This window comes from Mesoplodon mirus (assembly GCF_964341445.2).
Source record: "Mesoplodon mirus genome assembly, chromosome: 8".
NCBI classification, from domain to species: domain Eukaryota; kingdom Metazoa; phylum Chordata; class Mammalia; order Artiodactyla; family Ziphiidae; genus Mesoplodon; species Mesoplodon mirus.
Window position 1 is genome coordinate 39,016,119 of NC_138984.1, and position 23,373 is coordinate 39,039,491.

The 23,373-nt window shown below is 39.3% G+C and overlaps 1 protein-coding gene across 4 annotated transcripts in view; it reads left to right on the forward strand.

Moving 5' to 3' along the window:
- Window positions 1–23,373, forward strand: part of ANKRD44 (ankyrin repeat domain 44) — a 331,247-nt gene that overhangs the window by 300,444 nt on the left and 7,430 nt on the right. For 2 of the 4 annotated variants that reach the window (XM_082630931.1, XM_082630933.1), the window contains exons 18-27: window positions 4,736–4,937; window positions 9,208–9,295; window positions 10,337–10,454; window positions 11,750–11,966; window positions 12,951–13,038; window positions 19,315–19,398; window positions 20,418–20,563; window positions 21,042–21,124; window positions 22,194–22,241; window positions 23,085–23,167. In XM_082630931.1, the coding sequence (XP_082487057.1) occupies window positions 4,736–4,937; window positions 9,208–9,295; window positions 10,337–10,454; window positions 11,750–11,966; window positions 12,951–13,038; window positions 19,315–19,398; window positions 20,418–20,563; window positions 21,042–21,124; window positions 22,194–22,241; window positions 23,085–23,167 (1,157 nt within the window). The remainder of the gene's footprint in view (window positions 1–4,735; window positions 4,938–9,207; window positions 9,296–10,336; window positions 10,455–11,749; window positions 11,967–12,950; window positions 13,039–19,314; window positions 19,399–20,417; window positions 20,564–21,041; window positions 21,125–22,193; window positions 22,242–23,084; window positions 23,168–23,373) is intronic. The other 2 variants (XM_082630932.1, XM_082630934.1) reach the window with 1 other exon arrangement.

Sequence of the window (23,373 nt, forward strand, 5' to 3'; positions counted from 1 at the left end):
TTGAATTTTTAAGTGCCTGATATAGAAGAAAATATCGATTGGAATTCTGAAGCTTTCCTTCAGCAGGGTTCACTCCATTTTATTTTAATGTTAAGCCTCTTTAACACGTGCAAATGGGTTTATTTTTTGTTGTGAGAATTAAAGGAGAAACTGCAGGGGTCTTTTACAGGAGTTAAGTTCTTAAGTCAGCGCCTAAGTTAAGTGCCCTTTGATGTGACTCTGCTGTCCTGCACAGTGCTGATCCCTCTATATCACCTTCCTTCCTGAATATGTTTCTCTTTGCCCTGGGTTTTCTCTTTATTAAAATCTAAATATGTGAGCCATGGTGCTTTGTAGATATGCATGCAGTTTATAGGTTGCCAATTCTATTTTCCTAGGTTAAGTCAAATTGACAGAAACTGTAAATGTTTACTATCTTTGTCATCCTAGTAACTGCCACCGAAGGAACGAGCATTTGCAAATAGCATCTAGAACCATCTATTATCTACATGGACCCATTTCCCTTTGATGTAAAGTCAGGATTTCTACATAAGCTGAATCAGTCACTACCATTACAATTTAAAATTAGAAGAGGTGTTATGCAAAAATAAGCCACAGACTCAAGCCCAGAGTCAAATGAGATAGACTGACTGACATCCTGATGTAGATGCTCCTGTCGCCACAGCCCTTTATAGGAGGATAGGTGCTCCCAAGTTGGCTTAAAATCACCAATGGCGAGTTGATGATGGCTGAAACTGGGTGATGGGTATTTGGGAATTTGTGACACTATCCTCTGTTCTTTATATAAATTTGAAACTTCCTGTAATAAAAAGTTAAAGAAGCATATAACTTATGGTCTTGTTGCATCCTATCCATAGTAGGAGCTCATGAGAAGCCCACAGCTCAGGCTCTGGGGTCTGACTGGTCTGCCTTTGAATTCTAGCTCCACCACATAAGGCTGAGGACTGAGTAACATCTCAGCCTTCCCGTGTCCTTGTTGGTGAGATGGGGATGACAATAGCATCCAAACCATGGCTTGTCGTAATCATCAAATAAGGTGCTACGTGTCTAGTCCTGCCTGACACACAGCAAGTACTCAGTGAAATTAACTGTTGCTTCAGAAGTTAGGTTAGACTAAAGGCTTTCCATCCTAGGTTTCTGATTCAATATTTGTTATTAAGCTCTCTGAGCCATTACACACAGGCACAAAAGTATTTTGCTTGAAAGTCAATTAAATGGAATTACTAGGAAAAATGATAAGACATTGCCTAAAAACATAGATTCTAGTGGTCACAGATTGTGGGTTTCAAACCTGACTTTGTCACTTACTAGCTTCAGTGATCTTGGGTGAATTAATTAACATTGCTTGTTTTGGTTTTTTTTCCATCTATAAAAAGGATGTTTGCAAAGATTAGAGCTCAACACAGTGCCCTCAATAAATAGTTGCTATTTTTAAAATATATTCTTTTTTTTTTTTTTTTTTTTTTTTTTTGCGGTACGCAGGCCTCTCACTGCTGTGGCCTCTCTCGTTGCGGAGCACAGGCTCCGGATGCGCAGGCTCAGCGGCCATGGCTCCCGGGCCTAGCTGCTCCGGGGCATGTGGGATCTTCCCGGACCGGGGCACGAACCCGTGTCCCCTGCATCTGCAGGCGAACTCTCAACCACTGCGCCATCAGGGAAGCCCTTAAAATATATTCTTATCACTAATACTAATAAATGATAATAGCAGTCATTATATTCATTCATTTATTCATCAAATAATTGTTGAGTGTGCCGTGCACGAGTCTAGAATACAGCAGTGAGCAACACACAGAAAGTACCTTCAGTCTTAGATAACAAACAAATCAATAGATATGTAACAGATATCAAGCGATAATAAATGCTATAAAGCTAAAATAAAGCAGGATAAGTGGGGTGGAGAGTATCCGATATGTTGAGGAGAAGGGTAGTGGGCTATTTTATATGGGCTCTGAGATGCCGCCAGATAAGGGGACAGTTGAAGCAGAATTACTGAAAAAGCCGTGTGGCTCTTTGGGGGAAGGGCTTTCCAGGCAGGGGAAACAGAAAGGACAGATGCAGTGGCCCAGAGGAGGACATGCGTTACTTAATCATAGGGGGTGCAGAGGGCAGGCTAGAGTGGTTGGAACACTGAGTTCCAACACTCTCTGAGTGAGGGACTATGCTGACGGACAGGGTCGAGGGAGGCCACATCCTAAGAGCCTGAATGGTCATGAGAAGTTTTGGATTTTATTATCAGCGAGGGAATTATCAATGAGTTTTCATCAAGGAGTGCTATATCCAACTTGAATTTCAAAAGATTTCATCCTGTGGCTGTTCAGTAATCGTTTGCAGGAGGGCAAGGACTGAAAGGGAAGCTTTTGCCATAATCCTGGCAACAGAGGATGTGGTATAGTGAGAACTGGATAGATTCTGGATATATTTTAAAGAAACAGTAGAGATGATTACGGCTTGGAAGTAGAGATGATCGTGGCATTGAGGGCTGCTACTAGTCACCCAACACCTGTGTGTGAATTACAACAGGGATATGGATAGATATTTCCTGCCGGATGCCCGAGAACCTGATGACACCTCTGTGTGGTTAGCAAAAGTGTCCCTTCCTCTCAGCAGACACACCCCTGTACCAGGGCATGGCAAGGCCGTGGGAAGGGGTGGGGAAGCTACTTGTTAGCACCCCCTTGCCCCAATGTCCCAGAGCCCTTGTGTAGGGCTACAACCCTGCGCTTAAGAGGGAAGACAAAGTGGACTCCAAAATATTGGGCCTGAGCAACTAGAAGAACAAAATTGCCACTTACTGAGATGGAGCAAATTTTAGGAGGGAAGTTAAGCACTCAGTTTGGGACATGTTAAGCTTGAGATGCGTATTAGGTATTCAAGTGGAAATTTCAATAGACAGTTGAATATATATGTCTTGCAAAGTAAAAGAAATAGTTAGAACTGGGATATAAATTTGGGATTCATCAGCATATGAGTTATTATACTACATATATGTTTAATATGTAGCATAATAATCATAATCTTTTACAAAAATAATATAATGAGAGAGTTTTAAAAACAGTTCCTATCAGCACTCTTAAATCTTGTGGGTCATTTAATCTAGTTTTTGTTATTGTTGTGGTTGACATGTACTTGAGAAAAACATTCAAATGGTTTTTTAAAAGATAAGGTGAAATGAGTCCACATGTTCATTACTTTACCTCACATTTCTGGAGGTAACCACTGTTAACAGTTTCCTTTGTATCCTTCTAAAATTTTCTATGAATACAGAAATATACATAGATACAGATATGTGTCTATCTGGATATATTTGCTTTTTATAAAATTGTTATATGTACTATTTGCAACTTTTTAACAATTTTTGATAGATTTTTGTCAAACCACCCTCCACAAATGTCACACCATTGTATACTCCCACCACCAGGGCATAGATTGCTTTTTTTCACCATGTCTTATCTAATACTGACGTGCCCAAACTTAATCATTGACATTTGGTAGTTGAAAAATAGTACCCTAAAAATTTACATGGTTTTTTTCGTATGTGTGTTGACCTTTTATATTTCTTTTTCTGTGAGCTGCCTTTTCATGTCCTTTACACATTTTCCTAGTTTTTAAAATGGTTTGTATAAGTTCTTTGTGTATTAAGGAAATTAGTCTTTTGTCTGTGCTAAGCCGTTTTTCAAATAAATCGTGCCTTGAGTAATTGCTGCAGTAGAAAAACAGAAAGTGCAGGAGACATAAGAGGAAACTTTGGCTGCTGACAACACTGGGGACAGGCTTTTCCTCTGTCTCCTTCTTTACTTCCCTCCACCAAATCCCCACCCCCACCATATCCTTATCTGTTTTCTTTCTTTTATTTCAATGTCCTTGGCCTTATATGTGCATTTACTTTTTTTTTTTAACCTTATAGACTTAATAAAAATTACCTTTCGGACTTTTCATTTTGTGTTTTAGTATGAAGCCTCCTAACTTTAATGCAGCATAAGACTTCACAATAGGTCTGAACTTGGCACTGATGTATGGAATATACTTCCATAATTGGTTTTATATTTTCATTATAATCAATGGAGGAAACAAAGGAGAGAAGAGGAAGCATCAACTATGTATAAGACACTATGCAAATCCTGTGCAATTTTATCTCTTCTTGTCTTCTCTGGAAGGCAGCTTTTATTGATCTCCTTTATAGATGAGGAAACGAAGTCTAAGTGAAATTAAGAAACTCACCTAGGATCAGGAGGTTGAAATTTAAAATGTTGGCCTGTGGCAGAAGGTCACTATGCCTCTGTTGAATTACAAAGTCCACAGTGTTTTTAGTGTTTTTTTCCCTCGAGGTTTAACAGAAAAGGCTCCTGAAAAAATATTCTGATTGCGTTAATAGGTTTAGGACTGAACTAGCAGATGAAAAAATACATTAATTCATTCAGCTATTAGTCTGCATTAGATTATTAGATCAATAGATATAAATATAAGAATACATTGATACATTTAGTACCTTTGGAATAAATTATTTGACAAAAGAGAAAGAACATGAAGAAATGCATATGTGACTGTGAGGTCTGTGCGTTATAATTTTTCCACCTAACTCTGGTTTTGCCTGTGTTTCAGTAAGTATTCCAAGCATCTTTCTGATGTGCTCTTTGGAATGGTCTCCATGCGTGATCTGAGAGCCTTAGCCCCTCACATGGATTGTTGTGGGATTTAAGGTGAGCAAGCATTTGAGCGGTTGGTTTCTCCTTTTCAGGCCTACAATGGGCACCACCAGGCCTTGGAGGTCCTTCTGCAGTCGCTGGTGGACCTGGACATCAAGGATGAGAAAGGCCGCACTGCTCTGGATCTAGCTGCCTTTAAGGGACACACAGAATGTGTGGAAGCACTTATCAATCAGGGTGCATCCATCTTTGTGAAAGACAATGTAACCAAAAGAACCCCACTTCATGCCTCAGGTAGGTCTTGTCAAGAGCCTGTTTACCCTAGTTTTGTGGCCCACTTGTAAGTTCAAGTAAAAGGATGGCAGCATTTTCTTTCATTCCAATTCTTAAAATATCTATTTTCTTTCTACATCAAACATGCCTACCCTCTTCCAAAATGCTTTTGGCTTACTGTCCACTTGGTGATAACTGGTATTCTATGGCCAGAGAGCCTCTGGCCTTCTTCTTTAAAGACAATTTTTCTTTAGAGCAGTTTTAGGTTCACAGGAAAGTTGAAAAGAAGGTACAGAGATTTTCCACATACCCTCTGTCTCCCACATGTGCATAGCCTCCCCCATTATCAACACCCCTCACCAGAGTGGAACATTTATTACAATGGATGAACCTACATTGACACACCATAATCATCCAAAGTCCATAGTTTACATTAGGGTCCACTCTCGGTGTTGTACATTCTATGAATTTGGACAAATGTATAATGGCATGTATCCATCATTCTGCCCTAAAAATCCTCTGTGCTGCATCTGGCCTTCTCCTTAACTCCAAAGAGAGTTCTGAACCTTTGGCCAATGGCAGTCACACAACTTTCTGAGAAAAGGGCAAGGTGTATTGTGATCTTCAGATAAATTACATAGAATAAGATCACACAGCATTTCGAAACACAAAATGAATGATATTTCACAGCTACTTCATAAAAGGAGTTGTCAGATAGCAATCTACTCAGTACGTTATTGTGCAGCCTAAATGGTACTTCTTCACTTTTCCTCTGATGCTTGATGCATGTGGTGTAAAAATAGGGACTGTTAAAACGTGCATGTATTTTTCAAGAAGTGAGTAATTAGCCTTTTCTGTGACTTTTCTTCAATATACATAAAATAAAACTGTGTCCAGACACTTCTAGACATATACACAGATGTAAAGGCAATGTGGAAGAGTTTCTAGCTCAGCTAAGGCATAATTTCCTTTGGACTCAGGAATTCAACGATAATGGCCTTTTATCAGGAAAGCAGATAGCATCTTATAAAGAGAAATAACCATGAAATAATGGATGTACTGAGGAAGAAGAGGAGTGAAAGCAGTTTTTGAAAGACTTTATGATTCTTGTACTTGGGAAAATGTTCTTGGAATGTTAGATTTTGTGGAAGTATTGCCATCCACATCCCTGAGTTTCCAAACCACTGAAGAAAAACAATATGGAGATTGAAAAACATGGTGTTGCCTAATTATCTGGAAATGATTGTTCCTGGAAAAAACTTTAGCAATGGTTGGTATGGTTAAGTTATAAATTCTTATTTCCCATCATCACATTTAGTCTTTTTGGTCTTTTTGGTATTTATAAGTATTATTATAAAGTTTGGTAGTCTAGGCTTTCTTGGTATTAAAGTTTACATTTAGTTCTCCTTTTTAAAGAGTAGTTGCCTATTATTAAGGCAAGCATTGTGCTTTAGTTACCATGTACTTCCTGACAATTACAAAGGGCCTATTTTGATTGTGAAAAATCACCCTTGTGCACAGGTAAACAATGAAGAATAATCAGTCACTCATTTGCCACTGTGATGTTGGTTGCGGTCCAATGGAGCCCCCTAGTGGTCAAGAGGACTCACTCCTTTTGGGTTTCCCTCGTGTCATTCATTAAAAAGATGCAGGCTGTCATTTGACTCTGTTCTCCACAAAATGTCTGCTGTGCAGAAGCTTTAGCCTGTGCTTTGAGAATCTGCTTTTCCAGAATCTCTTCCAGCTCATTTGAGATGCCAGTTTTTTGGTTTGTTTCAAATCCTGAGAGTACTGTGAGGAAGAGGAACCAGGATGGATTTTAGAGGGTTTGGCACAGATAGTTGTAGTGACACTTGTGGTCTTTGAGCAGCATGAGAAATGGCTGTCACTCATCGTCAGGGGGAGGCTGAGCTAGTCTGAAACAAAGCTGGACTTGGCAGTGCACAGCGAAAGGCGATGGTAGCATCTTTTTGTTGGAAGGCAACCGCGGAAAAGCATAGTTTGTGGGAAGCCAACGAGAATCCTAGGGCAGCTACACTTTTACGATAAGGGGGAATTATATTTACCGAGGGCTATTAGCTAAGTTCAAAAAGCTACTGTACACGGCCTCACCTCCCACCCCCTCACTGCCCCCCCCCGAAAAAAAAGACACACTACTGAAGAAATTGGTTTGCTCTTCAGCATCCTGGATGAGTGATGTGAACTTAGATGATTTTCCCCCCTTTTTCTGTTTAGGCAGACATCAAAATCCTTGGAACCATTATGATTATGAGTATTTAAAGAATATCAAATTGCTATAGAAAGAGGAATCAATCAAAATATGCTGTACCTCCATTTCATGAGTATTATATAAAAACACCACCACCTGTATTAGCTATAGTCCTCTGCTAATTATTTACTTTTGAGCATACATTAAAGCCCTTGCATATTTCACCATTGGTAACAGATTTAATGTGATTTTTAAAACAAAAAGCCAAACAACAGCAACAACAATATTTCCACAAAATTTCCTCCTGAGGTACATAAAGGGGACGTTGCTGAGCATTCGCTGAATGCAGTGTCTACAAAATGCGGGCATTATTCCTGTAGTTAATTTGAGTGGTGTCGATGAATGTGAGCTAATTCTAATACGTATCGTCCCTGAGAAATGTGTCCTTGTTCAATTAGCCTTCTCTCGTGACTGGCATGCAGTAAAAAGGGCTGTAAAACGCAGCTCTTAGAAGAGCCTCTATCAACCTAACATAGCCGCATCTATTCCCTTCTCTCTCCACATCCAGAACGAGGTTACTGCGATGTATTTTATGGCGTTCTCATTGTTCAGCAGAGGAGAGAAGGTCACGTCTGGAATTTTAAACATATTTGTTCCCATCCTACTCCCTGAATGGAAAGCCAGGCCTTTTGTAAGGCTGTGGGTTCCATTCAGCAAGCTGGAGGAAAGTCCCTTACCTCAAGGATTGTCGTCCCCGGAGGTTTGCTTCCGGGCCCTGGGGCACCGCAGCTCCTAAAAGAAGCATCTTGCCAGGTGCTTGCCCTGCCCTGTGTGGGTTCTGCCCTGGCCGGTCAAGGCCAACCCAAGGTTGCGGCCACACTTCCTGCCCCTTGCCAGCCCCTACCCGGGCAGCTGGGTGAGGAGGGGCAGGGTGAGGGCCTGCCACACCCCAGTCAGAGCTTGGCAGGGAAGGAAGGGGGGGACAGAGGCGATGGGGTGGGGGGGGTGGGAGGCCGCCGGGAGAAGGCCGAGAAATGAAGGCTTTGATTTGAGGAACTCAGATGGAGGGGTCCTCCAGCTACTGGGGGTCCATCTGTGAGTCTCCTGGGGGTGCCATTCAGTCAATGAGCAGTGAGCCAATGGCTCGTGTACACCTTGCTGGCTTGAGGTTTTGCTTTAAGACACCACTAATCAGTTGGAGCAGAATAACTGCTTCAGCGTCTACCTCAGAATGTAAAATGATGGGGAAAAGAGGTAAGATCTGTTCCCGTCTCCCTTCTTCCCCTCCTGTGCTCCCCTCCCCACTCCTCTTCCCTCCTGCCTTCTTTTTAAAAAGGGCTGGAGGCAGGCTAGACACAGGATGATTATACAGAATTGAGAGGCTCTCTTAGAGGAACAGAGAGGATAACTGGAAAGTGGAAAGAGATGATCAGTCCCATAGGAGGAGATAAGAAAGGATGTCCTGGGCTTCCCTGGTGGCGCAGTGGTTGAGAATCTGCCTGCTAATGCAGGGGACACGGGTTCGAGCCCTGGTCTGGGAGAATTCCACATGCCGCGGAGCGGCTGGGCCCGTGAGCCACAGCTACTGAGCCTGCGCGTCTGGAGCCTGTGCTCCGCAACAAGAGAGGCCGCGATAGTGAGAGGCCCGCGCACCGCGATGAAGAGTGGCCCCCGCTTGCCACAACTAGAGGAAGCCCTCGCACAGAAACGAAGACCCAACACAGCAAAAATAAATAAGTAAATTAATAAACTCCTACCCCCAACATCTAAAAAAAAAAAAAAAAAAAAAAAGGAAAGAAAGAAAGAAAAAAAAAGAAAGGATGTCCGGTTTAAGGAAAAAAGCCTCTGTACAGCAACCAGGAAAAAAAGTTAGTTGAGGACCAAAGTGCCCTACAGGAAGAAAGGGGAAGATGGGTTGGTAACATACACATTGTGTGCTTTGCCCAGCAGCTGGCACGACCTGGAAACCTGGAGATGTCTGTTAGCAACATTTGAAAACCACCCATTTGAAGTCCCAATAAAGTTCACTTTGGAGGGATACGTGTGGTCTGTTAAAAGAATGTCCATTATTTTCTTTTTCAGTAATTAATGGTCACACACTGTGTTTGCGGCTATTACTAGAAATTGCAGACAACCCAGAAGTGGTTGACGTGAAAGATGCCAAAGGACAGTAAGTGTTCATGTGCTTGGGGTTGACATTTCAAATCACTGCAGGTGACTGGTTAATTTGTTAAATAGCTAGGAGGGCTGACTGCTGAATTCTAGGTTGGGGGTATATATTGGGGTGAAATTCATGGATGAAGGTCCTAGAATAATGCAGTGGTTTGCACTGGAGTGTATATCCAAGAAAAATGTGTGTGTGTATATCTTGATGAAAAACAGCCAACTTTTTATGTCTGTAGCCATGTGCTCTGGCCTTTTTAAAATATCCCCTCCATTGTTCCTTTCTATCCATTTTTACCCTCTTCTGAAGCTGCTATAGTCTAATTTTTTAAATTAATAATGTAATAGGACAGACCTCAAGAAGTTGTCTCCACTGTAAAAATCCTTCATATTTTTATCCTTCCTGAGTTTGTTTTTCCCAAGTATTTTCCATCTGTTAGCCCGTTCTCCCACCCAGTCTTCTCTTACAAATAGGAAATACAGAGCAACAGAGCACTAGTGACTCACCCCAGATACATGAGTTCATGTCGAAGCCAAAGCTGGAACCTCACCTCCTGGATCCCAGCACTTGGATCTTTCCTCTCTGGGCTTGTCTGACTTTTCTTTAAGGCAATGAAGCTTTGTTCAAATAAAATCTGGAGCCAAAGTCCGACATAGAAAACCATGAAAGTAGAGCTGCTCTGATAGAAGCAAGAGCATCTCTTACATGTACACACTCCTTACTCAATGGATATTTGGTCAGTGCTACATAGTTCTGAAAATGTTGGAATTCAAATGAACGTTTTGAGGTGGAACCTTCCTGTGCCCCACCCGTATTGATCAGTCCACTGCCGCCATTCCACATGGCCATTAGAGACCAGAGGCAGATAGCTTGTTCCAAGTGGCAGATAGCAAACTGGGGACACTCAGAAAATATCAAGCAACTGTCAAGAGGGGAGAGAGACTGAGAAAGAAAGAGACAGAGAGATGGAGAGAGGGAGATCCTCTCACTGGAAGTGATGAGTATTTTTAAAATCTTTTTAAAAGCCTAATTTCCCTCTTTTCCTAGGACCCCGCTGATGCTTGCAGTAGCATATGGACACATTGATGCTGTTTCGTTGTTACTTGAAAAGGAAGCAAATGTGGATGCCGTTGACATCATGGGCTGCACAGCTTTACACAGAGGGGTATGTGTATTTTCCTCAGCTTTAGTCAAGCAATTTCATAGTGAGCTTGTTTCTTCTCCCCCTGCCCATATGAATTTTTAGTAAGAAAATTGTTTCCTGAGATAACCAATTAACCTCAGTCAGCTGAAAAGAAATTACAAAATCTTTTGCAAAGGTAAAATAACGGCAGGTGCTCTTAGGTCCTGCTCTTGAGTTGTCGCCTTTGATTGTGATAATAGATACATGAACACCTACTGTTGGTAGAATTGGTTCTTTCTGATTGCATGCACATCATAGGAAATTTGCAAAAAAATTTTTAAAGCACAAAAAAGAAAATCATAATCGCTAGTAATCCCACCTCCCGGAGATAACCACTTTTTGGTGTATATATCACCAATCTTTTTTTCTAAATATAGATTTGTTTTAAATTTTAAAAAGAGAGAATACTGAAGATGCTATTTGGAACCTGCTTTTTTTCTCTTAGTAGATCAAGTACCTTTTTCCATTTCACTAAATGTTTTTCCGCCCTATCATGTTTCATCCTCCACTGTGTACAGGTGTCATAATTTATTCCAATGATTACCTAGTTTTGAGTAGCCATGCTCTTTTTAATTGTTCTTTATACAATGTAGGCCCATTCCCCACCTGAAATACATATCCTGCTGAAATATGTATCCTGTGGGTAATTCTTCATACACACCTGCTGAACTGTTTTTTTAAAGCATGTCAAATAATCCAAATGAAACAAAAGCAGAAATCGGAAAATTGCTATTTGAAGATGGTGCTCACCACCATGATCAATGAAAAGAAGAGGAACCATGGGTGGTTAACGCCATAATCGTGGATCTTATTTCTTGGGTACTTCCTGCAGGCCACACAGCAGGCTGAGAGCCTTTACATATCTCATGAGTCCTCACAACAGGCTGTGAGGTCATTATTACTATCCCCATTTACAGGTGGGTGAAGTGAGGCATAGAGAGACAAATTGACTTGTCCAAGCTTTATAAGAGGGAGGCAGAATTTAGCTCACATCTTCCTGATTTTAAAGCTGATGCTTTCCACGATATCATGATTCCTTTCATGGTTATGTTTGCAGGGTCAAGAGACGCTTCTAAAATGCTGGTGTTCACACAGACCTTTCTGTTATGAATCCTGCTAGGTTGTCCTGCCTGTCTCCTCCCAAGTAGGACAGAGTCTGTTTCCCTTAAGACCCCGGCGTTATGTCCACTTACTCTGAGCCCAGCCTCCCTTAGCCAACTGCTTCGCTTCCTGAGTCTTCTCAGATTTGTGTTGTGTTTTTCATTGCGATGCATCAGATTATGACAGGACATGAGGAATGTGTGCAAATGCTGCTGGAACAAGAAGTGTCGATTCTGTGTAAAGACTCCAGAGGGAGGACACCCTTGCACTATGCGGCTGCTCGTGGCCACGCCACGTGGCTGAGTGAGCTGCTGCAGATAGCACTTTCCGAGGAGGACTGTTCTTTCAAAGATAACCAGGGCTACACGCCGCTGCACTGGGCTTGTTACAATGGTGAGTTAACTGTCATTGGGCTGAATGCCATCAGACTTCCTGCCCCAACACCACTGTGATCTCAGAGGAGGTGGGAAAAAAGCGTCAAGCTGTAAACCAGGGTTTCCAATATTTCTGCATTCAGATACCTCAAAAAAGATACCTTTTTTTTTTTTGATATTTTTCCTTCCGTGGCTACCATGATGCCATAATGGAGTGAAAATTCGCTTTACCCTTTTTGTTGATCAGTAACCTGTAACTCCTAATCAGAACTTCTGATGAACTGAAATAACCAGTTTTAATCAGGGTTTCTTCTCTATATGAGACAACCAGGGATCCTACAAGGAATTAAAATAATACAGCTAAAAACAACCAAAACAATATGATGTAATATCTGTCACAATTGACAGCTGGTAAATGCATGATTTATCTTTCAGTATTTCCTTTTTATGTCTCATAGTCTACTTGTTAAAAAATACTTATTGGGTGCATACTGTTTGCCAGGAACTATTCTTGGTGCCATTTTAAATACTATATAGTGCTTTTCAGTCAAAGCCCTTTCACTGGCATTATCTTAAATACTATTTTCTATCACTCACATCTTCCCTTCCCTAGGGTGCATAATTATAAGTGAACCTATTCACATGGGTGAAAGGGAAACTTTCTATTGTAGATATGGGCAAACTGAGGCATACCTATGTTAGGCATCTATCTTTTAAGAGCTGAGAGTAACAGAATTATTCTGCTCATAAACGAGGTCTCTTCTCTTTCTCTCCACCAGACCATATGGCCTTCACTGTTTTATTTATTCATTATGTCTCAGAACACCTGTGAGCATAGTTAATAACATTTTGACATTTGGTGAATTTTATTCCATGGAGAACGGATGTTCAGCTAATTCAGGAAAATTCATAGGCCAGAATTCGATACTTAATGAAAAAAATAGATTGAATTAAACAAAGTGTCTTTCTTGGAAGCTCCCTAACTTCTTTTGATTCCTTGCAGGTAATGAAAACTGCATAGAGGTACTTTTGGAGCAAAAATGTTTTCGAAAATTTACTGGTAATCCCTTCACTCCACTGCACTGTGCAATGTAAGTAGAAATGCTGGAGGTTAATGGTGTTGCTTGAATTCTTTAAACTACACATAGAGAAATTGCCTTTTGGGGAAGGAAAAAGGTTTTAGATTATAGATAAGACCAATATATTCCATTTCACTGCTAAAGGCAAATAGGTCTGATAGCAAAGTGCAGTCCATAATGTTAATGATTTTCTAGGAAATTTTTGTGGAGTGCCATGGTTCCAAGGTGGCTCACAGACCATCTAGGGAAACTGCAGGAAGGGCTGGACTGAGAAACACAGTACACACCTCCTGAAGAGTTCTTCAGATGTACCTCACATCTGTCTGCCAAATTCTAAAAATAAGTTGGGGGCTTCCCTGGTGGCACAGTGGTTGAGAATCTGCCTGCCGATGCAGGGGACACGGGTTCGTGCCCGGGTCTGGGAAGATCCCACATGCCACAGAGCGACTAGGCCCGTGAGCCATGGCCGCTGAGCCTGTGCGTCCGGAGCCTGTGCTCTGCAACGGGAGAGGCCACAACAGTGAGAGGCCCGCGTACCGCAAAAAAAATTAAAATAAAAAATAAAAATAAATAAAAATAAATAAAAATAAGTTGGGGTTAACAACATATGCCTGTGGATGATTAGAAAGGTATTCTATACCAGTAAGACTTTTCATATGTGGTAATTCTCCATTCTTCACAATGTTGAAATTCTTTTTTGGTAAATGTAATTTTTGCTCCAGTCTCATAGTGTGAACCATTATTTAGAGAATACAGTGACTTTGAGACAGACTTCCATGGTAAGCTTGGGGGGAACATGGTCACCTGGACCTGTGTTCATCTGGGGGGTCCATGTTCAACTGGGCAGTGATGGACAGCCTGGGGGCCCAAGACTTGGGAGTGCTTTGTCTTTACCTCATCTCTGTGCTTCACATGAAGCGGGGTCATTTGATTGGAAAGATATTAGAGGTATAAGGTGGATCAAAAAAGAAGAGATAAGAGATTATGAGTAGGAGTGATTTTAAATCTGAAGAAACATGTCTTCTTCACTTTGGTGTATCTCCAAAACACCTAACATGATGCCTTTTGTAAGTAGCGTGCAGTAAACTCCTTCCTGGAAGTAGGGGGTTCTGAAGAAATGCTAGCAGTTACAGAGTGTGTGCCTTTAGAACTGTTAAAATGATTAAAGAAGACTATTGAAGCAAACTTGATTTTACACTTCATGAAGCAGGCAGTCTCCACTCTCAAGAGTTCAGAGAGCTGCCAAGTGGGGCAGGAGACAGGAAGCTTTTACAGGATGAAAAATAGGGAACAAGGAAGAGCAGGAATAAAACTAGCTGATTGGCTGGGGTTACGGATCTGGCTTTATTTGAGGTATCATAGGAATAGGACAATCACCCATATAACTTGGTGCTCATGGACTGGCTACCTAGATGGTCTGACCTCTAGGCAGATGGAACATTTACAAGAACATGAAAACTAAAAGTTAAGTTTCGTTTTGCGGACGTGGTTTCTCAGGATCAGCAGCACCTGGCCTACTGAGGGAAGGTTAATGCAAGACCAATTTGACAGTCCCCCCTTTTGATCAGCCTCTGGCCAAGCAAGAGGTTTGAGCAACGATGGTGTTGTAAGTTATTCTCAGTTACCATTGCCTCTTTGTGTTTCGGTATATATTTCACAGGAAATGATATCAGATTCATCATTCCAGTTGGAGAAAGACCATTTGTTGACTGATTGATGGCTGCGTACACTCACCTAAAACCTTGAGAGAACACAACAGACCAGAGAGATAATTATTATTAATAATAGTAAAAGTATTCCTAAGGTTTGCAGGACAATCTTAAGCCAGGGTCCCCATGAACCAAACCAGCTAGAGTCAAATACGTCAAGAAATGATCCCAAAGAGGGACCTACTTCTTTAAGCCAGTTGGTCTATTTATATATTTCTTGTGACTCTGTCTCCATTTCCCCAGAATTGTTTATTCAGTGAGTTCGTTCCAGAGAAACTGAGGCATTAGCAATCAGAGGGAAGTTTCTGTAGGCAGAACCACAGGATCACCAGCATTGTAGCAAATCCAACAGGTTGGAGGTTAGATTACCCCCATTTGCAATGGCCTGACATATGTGAACAATGATATATCTTTCCAGGCAAGGGCAAGGCAAAAGGTGGATAAAAAAATTGTAAAGACCTCCATGGTGTAAGAATAAGGAAAAGGGTGGCCAGAGAGGGGAAGAGGAATGGAAAGAAACATTCTTGATCCAACATCTTGGGAGGAAGCAGTTTACTTCGGTGTTAGCTACTCCTGGTCAATTTGATTTTGAGGTCTCTGGCATTTGCCGAGGACTAGGTGTTAGGTGGAGCCTTCTTCAGTTTTGAAATATGCACTCAAAGTTCAACACTTTGTAATTTGGCAGCAGTGTCAGTGGTCAGGAGTACTTGGTAGGGTCTTTTCCATGAATCTCTTTTGCAAAAGCATCAGAGTAAAACAATTAACTGTCTACAAATGACAAAAGACTTAAAAATGCCTGTGGTTAAAGATCTGATGAGAGTTCATTATAATGGAATTAACAAGAAAATTTGGTTATTTCTGTGACACACAACATTTAACTGGAATAACTGGATAACTGGAATTATGACTGATAACATTATACCAGGACGTACCAGATTTTTAGGAATTTTATACAATTTCTGGAACACATATAGGTAACATAGACCCCTACAAATATAACCTAAGAAGGTTAAACATCACTTCTTATTTGACAATGCTTCCTATGTAATTTAACATGTCAACTAAGCATAATTAGTTTAACATTTCTCTTTTGATAAGGAAAGAGAACAAATCTTTTGAGATATTCTAGGGGCCCTGTGGAAAAATCCCAAAGTTAGTTTAAGACTTTATTTAGAATTTGATTTTAGGAAGTTTATCGGAATATCAAAAGCTTTTAAAATGTTTGATCAAATAGGATCATAGGTCACTGTGAAACAATACTTAATTATCCATCTAACCAAAGTGACAGTTAAAGACTTCAAAGGCAAATATAGAACATTACATAGCAGTTAAAAACTAAAACACAAACCTTAGTTCTGTTAATATTGAGAAGACTGGTTTTTCTTAAGTAAGACCAGGTAAAGTCAGTGTGAAGCACCGTAAATTATTTTGGTGAAACACAAAATCTTTGCTTTTCAGGCAGATTATTTAAAAGGTAAAGAAAAACCTTTGTTTATAATTTCTTATTAAGAGTACACCAATAATCTTTAAAAACAAAAACAAAAACAAAAAAACTTAGTCTTTTTAACAGAGAGAACACCAAATTCTAATTTTGCTTTACTGTACTTTTGATATTAAAACTCATTTTTTATGGTAGTGTATATATGGACATATATACACTACCAAATGTAAAATAAATAGCTAGTGGGAAGCAGCCGCATAGCACAGGGAGATCAGCTCCAGTGCTTTATGACCAGCTAGAAGGATGGGATAGGGAGGGTGGGAGGGAGGGAGATGCAAGAGGGAGGAGATATGAGGATATATGTATGTGTATAACTGATTCACTTCGTAATAAAGCAGAAACTAGCACACCATTGTAAAGCAATTATACTCCAATAAAAAAAGTTTAAAAAAAAGAGGATCATAAAGATTAAAAAAAACAAAACAAAACAAAAAACTCATTTTTAAAAAACTTAAAGTCTATTCCAATCTTAGCCAACTCAACCACACGTAAATTTCCTTTTCCAAGATTCCTTTCCACAAATCTTCTACAGCTCTCTTACATCCAGTCAGATTTTGTCCTATTTTTCCCCTTTTTTCCAATTCTGGAATAACCAGTCATTTTACTTTAAGACAAAGTTACTTTCTCTTTTCCCTTACCAAAACAAAATAAAATGAACAAACAATAACAAAAATGTCCTTCATACGTTTTCTTATCCAAAACATATATTCTGCTTTCCTACCTACTTTTCATATACAGTTGTTTTCTTTCACCCTTATTTCTAATTAGTTTTAATTGACTAAAATTATTAACCCTTAGAATCCTTAATTTTAAATCTTAAAACTAAGAAATAAGCAATTGTGGTCTGTGTTACACTAGCACTCTGTGGATTGGCAAATTTATGAATACACTTCATAATTTTTAAAGTATATTCTTCCTTATAGTAAATTTTTCAGCATGGCACAAAACATGTTTACTAATAGAACCAAATACCTTAGGTCCTCTGTAAAAGGAAGCCAAAAGTGGATAAACTTATGTTGAGTAAGTTTCAGTATTTTATCTTATTTGGAAATGATCTAGATATTCAATGAATATCCATTATTTAATTTATCTCAGTGTAGCTTTAAGGTTTCAACTTACCAAAAGCATTTTGGAAACTATTTAAAGTAGACATACCATAAAGCATACTTGTTGAAAAGTTCATCTATAAACTTTTATCTTACATCTATTTAATTTACAGTTCTTAACAATTATGTTTAGATTACTCATGAAAATTTCATGAGACATTAAACAACTAACCATCCTCTTAGGTTATTTTTCTTGCTGACAAATTCTGTAACAGAGATAACATGGGCTTACTTGACTTTTAGTAAACCTAGGTAGAATAAAAGTTGTATGTCTGCCTTATATTTAATTCTGATAAGTCTAAAGACATACCTGTTTTAATTAAACCAAGGATTTGCATAAAACCTTCTAGGACAGTCTTTTTTCCAGTTTCCCTGTTGATTGCAAATGAGACACCAATCTCTGGTGTTTTGATGACCGTGCAACAGTGTTTTAGGTTTTTGCCCTTGGAATTGTTGAAGCTATAAGGCCAGTAACTTTGAGAAGACTTTTGCTTATGGTCTTGTAGCCTCTTCAGAATGGAAAGGCAATTCAGGTAGAGGATTAGTAGACCCTGAGTACTCAGGTAAAGGAGGGCAGAGGGGAGTAGTAGGGTCACATTTGTCTTACAGTCTTTTGTTTTAGGTACCTCTGCATCTTTAATTTTTCATTAGCCTTTTGCAATAAATCTTTCAGTAAGGCTATTTTGGAATCTTGAAGCCTTCTGGGGGCTTCTGCATACCAATTAAAATAAGTATTCCATTCTGTTCGTTGATTTGGGAACGCTTGCTTTCAAGGGCACTTCTTAAATGAATAATCTTGTCTAACTGGAACTTATAGCGTCTAGGACCACAGTTCTTAGACAAAATAAGCAGGTGTGCTGGAAGGTAGAGCACAGTTTTTTGAAGCTTGAGGATTCTATTTCTTTAGCTAAGCCTGAGTTTCTTGGAGCCAAATTAATACCTAAGAGATGTGCTGCTGGGTTGGGGATTTTGTGGTGTTTTACAACGTACTTCATAGCATAGAAATTTTCCTGAGGTTTTTGGGTGACCTAGTGTCAATCTAAACCATTCCATGACCAACTTCACCCAGCACAGGAGAATTAGATTTAGGTGCAAGCTCTCTTAACAGCTTTTCAGTGCTTGATCCATGCCCACCAATTTTGAGGCTTTGGCTTCTGAGAGGCTCGTTAACGATAGATCTATTGCTCTTTTCACGAGAAGATTTCTTTATAGTGGCAGATGCTCTAATGGCTTTCAGTGGTCTAACTTGTGCCCACTTAGATTTTGATGTGCCATTGGTCAAGCCTGTCTGAATCCCTTATCTTATTTCCCCATGTCCCCCAGTGGTTTGTGCTATGGACTTACCTCGAGGTCCACGATGGTCCTTTGGCTGCTGCCCCCTGCTATGGACTCCCAATATAATTGTCCCAGAACCTTTCCAGGATCCTAGAAGCTCTCTGGGAATTTTGATAAACCCTTTATTTTAATAATTTTTGGGTAAAGTTTGTTTAGATTGGAAAGCTGCACGCAAGTGAGCAGAGGTCAAATCTAAGAGTGACTCACCCATGGCCCTTGATAATGACAAGAGGAATGGTGAACTCAAAGGGTTCAGCAGGCACCTTGCCTGTGTGTCTTTCTTGCAGGCTGTTAGTAGTCAGCTTTGAATCTTATTCTCATTGGCAAAACTGTTAAAATGATTAAAGAAGACAATTTAGGTGATACAAAGTTTATTTAATAGTTCCTCAGGCAGGCAGTTCTGAGAATTCTTGAGAGTAGAGACTACCCACTTCATAATGTGTTAGAGAAAGTTTATTTGTATGACCTAAATTGTCTTCTTTAATCCTAAATTAAACACAGACCACAGATATTTGCATCAGATTTTTTTTAATGTGTCAGATTATTAAACATATAGTGCATAGGAAGATGGAGTAGGGGGGATATATAATTTTTTAGAGAGCAAGATTTTAAAACTTGAAATCTATTTTCATTTTAGAATAAATGATCATGAGAATTGTGCATCCTTGCTACTTGGGGCCATAGATTCCAGTATTGTCAATTGTAGAGATGACAAAGGCAGGTAAGTGATCCTAGGATGGCATGGCTCTTGTCTTGATGAATCTTAGTCTGCTTTGTGGTTGCAGAGTGGCCAAACATCTATGTTTTTTAATTGAAAAAGTAATAGAAAAGCATGGTTTTAAAAAATTAAGTATAATAAACGATATATAATTTAAAGAAATTACCCTTTTAGCCCAGAAACCCCAACCTCTTCCACTGAGAAATCCACTTTAAACTGTTCTTTCTAAATTTTTATATTCTCCCAAATATTTTCTAGACATAGCTACAAAAATATATAAATATATATATGCTTCTATTCTTTTTATGCAAATGAGAACATTCTACAGAAATGCTCTGCTTTTAGCATATCTTGGAGATCTTTCCATACCAGAACATATGTATTTACCATATTCTTATTAAAGCTGCATATTATTCCATTGACTGGATATGTTATAATTTAATCAGCCTGTTCTGCTTTGAAGAATATTTGGTTGTTTCAAAATTTTGGTATTTTAAAGAGTGGTGCAGTGAACAGTCTAGTACATTTGTCTGTTCACATGACCAAGTGTATCTGGGAGATAAAGTCCTAGAAGTGGAATTTTTTTGTTCAAAGGTCATAGTGTTTAATTTTGATAAATCATGCCGAATTGTCCTCCCAAAGAAATCAACTATTCACCTTAAATGATATAGGCTTTTTTAAAAATAGCCAATTGTCTACACATTTAAGGCTTAATTTGGGAAGTATGTTTATCAAAGATGAGAGAGAAGTCACTGGAACCCAAGATTAAAGGGTCGGTAAAGATGCTAATTGTATTATCAGGGCCACTTCCTATACCCCCCAAATCTAGTGGTGCCGTTCACAACGGTGACACTTCATTGTCCACCCTGAATAGCCTTTGGGGGAACCTGATCACCATTTCTGTAAGCTGATAAGTTTTAAATCCCTAAGACAATACCATGCACATGTTTCTCAGGCATATATAGAAAGAGAGTGTGTTAAGTTTACAGGAAGTTAAAATCGTACTTGTTTTAAATCGTTAGGACACCACTTCATGCAGCCGCATTTGCTGATCATGTGGAGTGCTTGCAGCTTCTTCTGAGACACAACGCTCAAGTGAACGCAACAGACAATTCAGGGAAAACAGCACTGATGATGGCTGCTGAGAACGGGCAGGCCAGCGCTGTGGGTACGTGCTTGATTTGCGGACTTCGAGTTTATGCCTATCCAAAACCAAAGGCATGTAAAATCGAGCAATTGGTCATCTTCTTGGTTTATACATGTGAAAAAAGACCGATGTTTTATTTAGGCCACCTGATCTACCTGCTAGTCATCTTCAGTCCCCTGTTAACTTGGTTACTGATGGACTTTGTCAAACTGAGCCAACCTTCTGCAGTGAAATCTCTCAACATTTAGAAACCAAATAGAACAGGATCATTTTATCTGGAAATAACAAAATTGTAAAGGGAATTAAAATTAATGCCTATGGACCTTGGATTTGAATAGGACAGCTATGGCAATAAATTGCTCCTTTTTTCTTCAATAATATTAAATATGATTATGTGAGCTGTACAGATTTAAATGTGTTATTGTTTTGGTAGTAACTTCTCCAAAATGCGTATAATTAACACGTAGTCTGAGTAACTTTCTTTTGGCTTTTTCTGCAGATATTTTGGTGAACAGTGCCCAGGCTGACCTGGCTGTAAAGGATAAGGACTTGAACACACCCTTGCATTTGGCTAGTAGTAAAGTATGTAAATGAATTTGAAACACTGTTATTTAGTATAATAATAATAATGATAATAACAATAATACCTAAATCTATCTATCTCAGAAGTGTGTATTGTGGCTCTTAATTAAGATGTCTGTTGTCACTCTCAGTGGAACTGAAGGGGGGAAGCAAAGGGCAGACGCACACAAGGGTTGAGGGTCTATGCCTTTCATGGCATTTGCCACTTGAAGTCTTGCCACAGTCTGGCTTGAAGCTGCCACTGTATCTGTCTTCATGGTTGTGGCACCACATTTTGCTTTTAAACGCAGGTTAGGAGCTCAGTTATCAGTTCCACATGCTTTCATTTTGTTCCACTTGAAGACATTGTAATAACACAGCCAAAAAATACTCTCCTATAAGGCAAATAAATGTACTCATGTACGCTTTATTCTCCCCTTTTTTCTGGTGCATAGTTCAATGCAAAGAATGTGCTTGTTTTTTTTTTAATAGCATTGTGTTCACATATAGCTCAAGGTTCCTGCTTCTGTAAAAGATAAATGTATGATTTTATGAGAGTGGGATCATACTGTTTGACAACCTGCTTTTGTTACTGAATCATATATTATGAATATCTTTCTTTTAGACATTATATATTATAGTGTTTAGGAAGATGTGTGGTATTCTGCCTTAGGGCTGTGCCATCCTTTATTCAACCCATCCCCTATTGTTAAACATTTACTTGTTTTCAAATATATGCTGCTATAAATAATGCTAAGTGTAGATAATAATAATCTAAATAAATTCCTATATGTGAAATTAGTGAGTCTAAGGCTATGAACATTTTTAAGACCAAATTGCCCCGTAATAAGGTTACAACCATTTACCCTCCGCCAGCAGTACATCAGAATGAAAACTCCATGGACACTTCTAAAATTATCTTTAAGTGTCTCTCTTATAAGGCATTATAATATGATGCCAGTTATCACCAGTGATGGTGGTTTGTTTCAATATAGTTGTAGTATTAAAGGTGTTATCTATACCCAATGGTACCAGAAGTCTCAGCTATTCCTTTCATTGGTTGCATTTTCTCATTTCATGCTCTGAGAAGCCTTTGGATGCCACAAAAAGTGCTCAGGTTCATGAAATTCATTTCAAGGTTTGTGTTTTTGTGAGTATAAGTACAGTGCTTTCCAGACTTTATTGTGCAAATGAATTGCCTGAGGATCTGGTTAAAATACAAATTCTAATTTAGGAGGGCTGGATGGGAGCCTGAGATTCAACATTTCTAACTCCCAGGTGAAGCTGATGTTGCTGGTCTGTGGGCCACATTTCGAGTATCAAGGGTTTAAGAAGTGGCGACCCCTTAACAGGGCACTAGGCCTGAAGTTGTGAAAGTGTCTCTGATTCATCAGTTGATTTTTTAAAAATTATCAACCATCATTAGTCATAAGATACAGAGGTATCTTCTGGATGAGGAAGAAAAGAATGACCTTTCCTGAAAAAGATTCTCTTCATAATATAAGGCAGCCAGTGATGATGAATGATACAGATAACAGATACAATGGGAATTCCAGTGATAGGATCACTGAGGTGGTATTTGAAGGCTTGAGGAAGGATATGGGACTTGACTTGTGTTTAAAAAGCATTGTTGAAGAATTTAAAGGGCACTCCGAATTCTACTCTCTGTTTACCAGCTGACCTAGCTGAGCTAGCTTCTGCTTCAGCTCTCTGGACATTAATTCTAAAAGTTATCTTAGAAATAACAATATTTTAGATCAGATTTATATTAATCAAGTCCTAATAGACCTTATTTAGAATCTTTGAAAATCTAAGGCTGTTTAATAACCATTTGCTTTCAGAAGAAAAAAGAATTACTCAGAAAATAGCCTGTTTTGTTGTTAGACAGGGCATACATTTTAAATTTAAAGCATAATGAAGTGATTTTTCCAGAACTTTTCTGTATCTCTGTCCCATGTTTCTTATCTTTTTTTTTCATTAGGGTCATGAAAAATGTGCCTTGTTAATACTTGACAAGATACAAGATGAGAGCCTTATTAATGCAAAAAACAATGCACTGCAGACGTAAGTGTGGCTACTAAAGTTTGACTAAGTCCCAGATTCATAGTCATTTATTCAACAAACAATAAGGATTTGCTGTATGCCAGGCTAGAGCTGGGAACGCAGTGGTGAAAGACACAGACCTGGCTTCTCCTTCGTGAAGTTTAAGGTCACATAGCTACAAATGGAAAACAAGTTTTATAAATCAGGTTCCCAGAATACATTTGAAG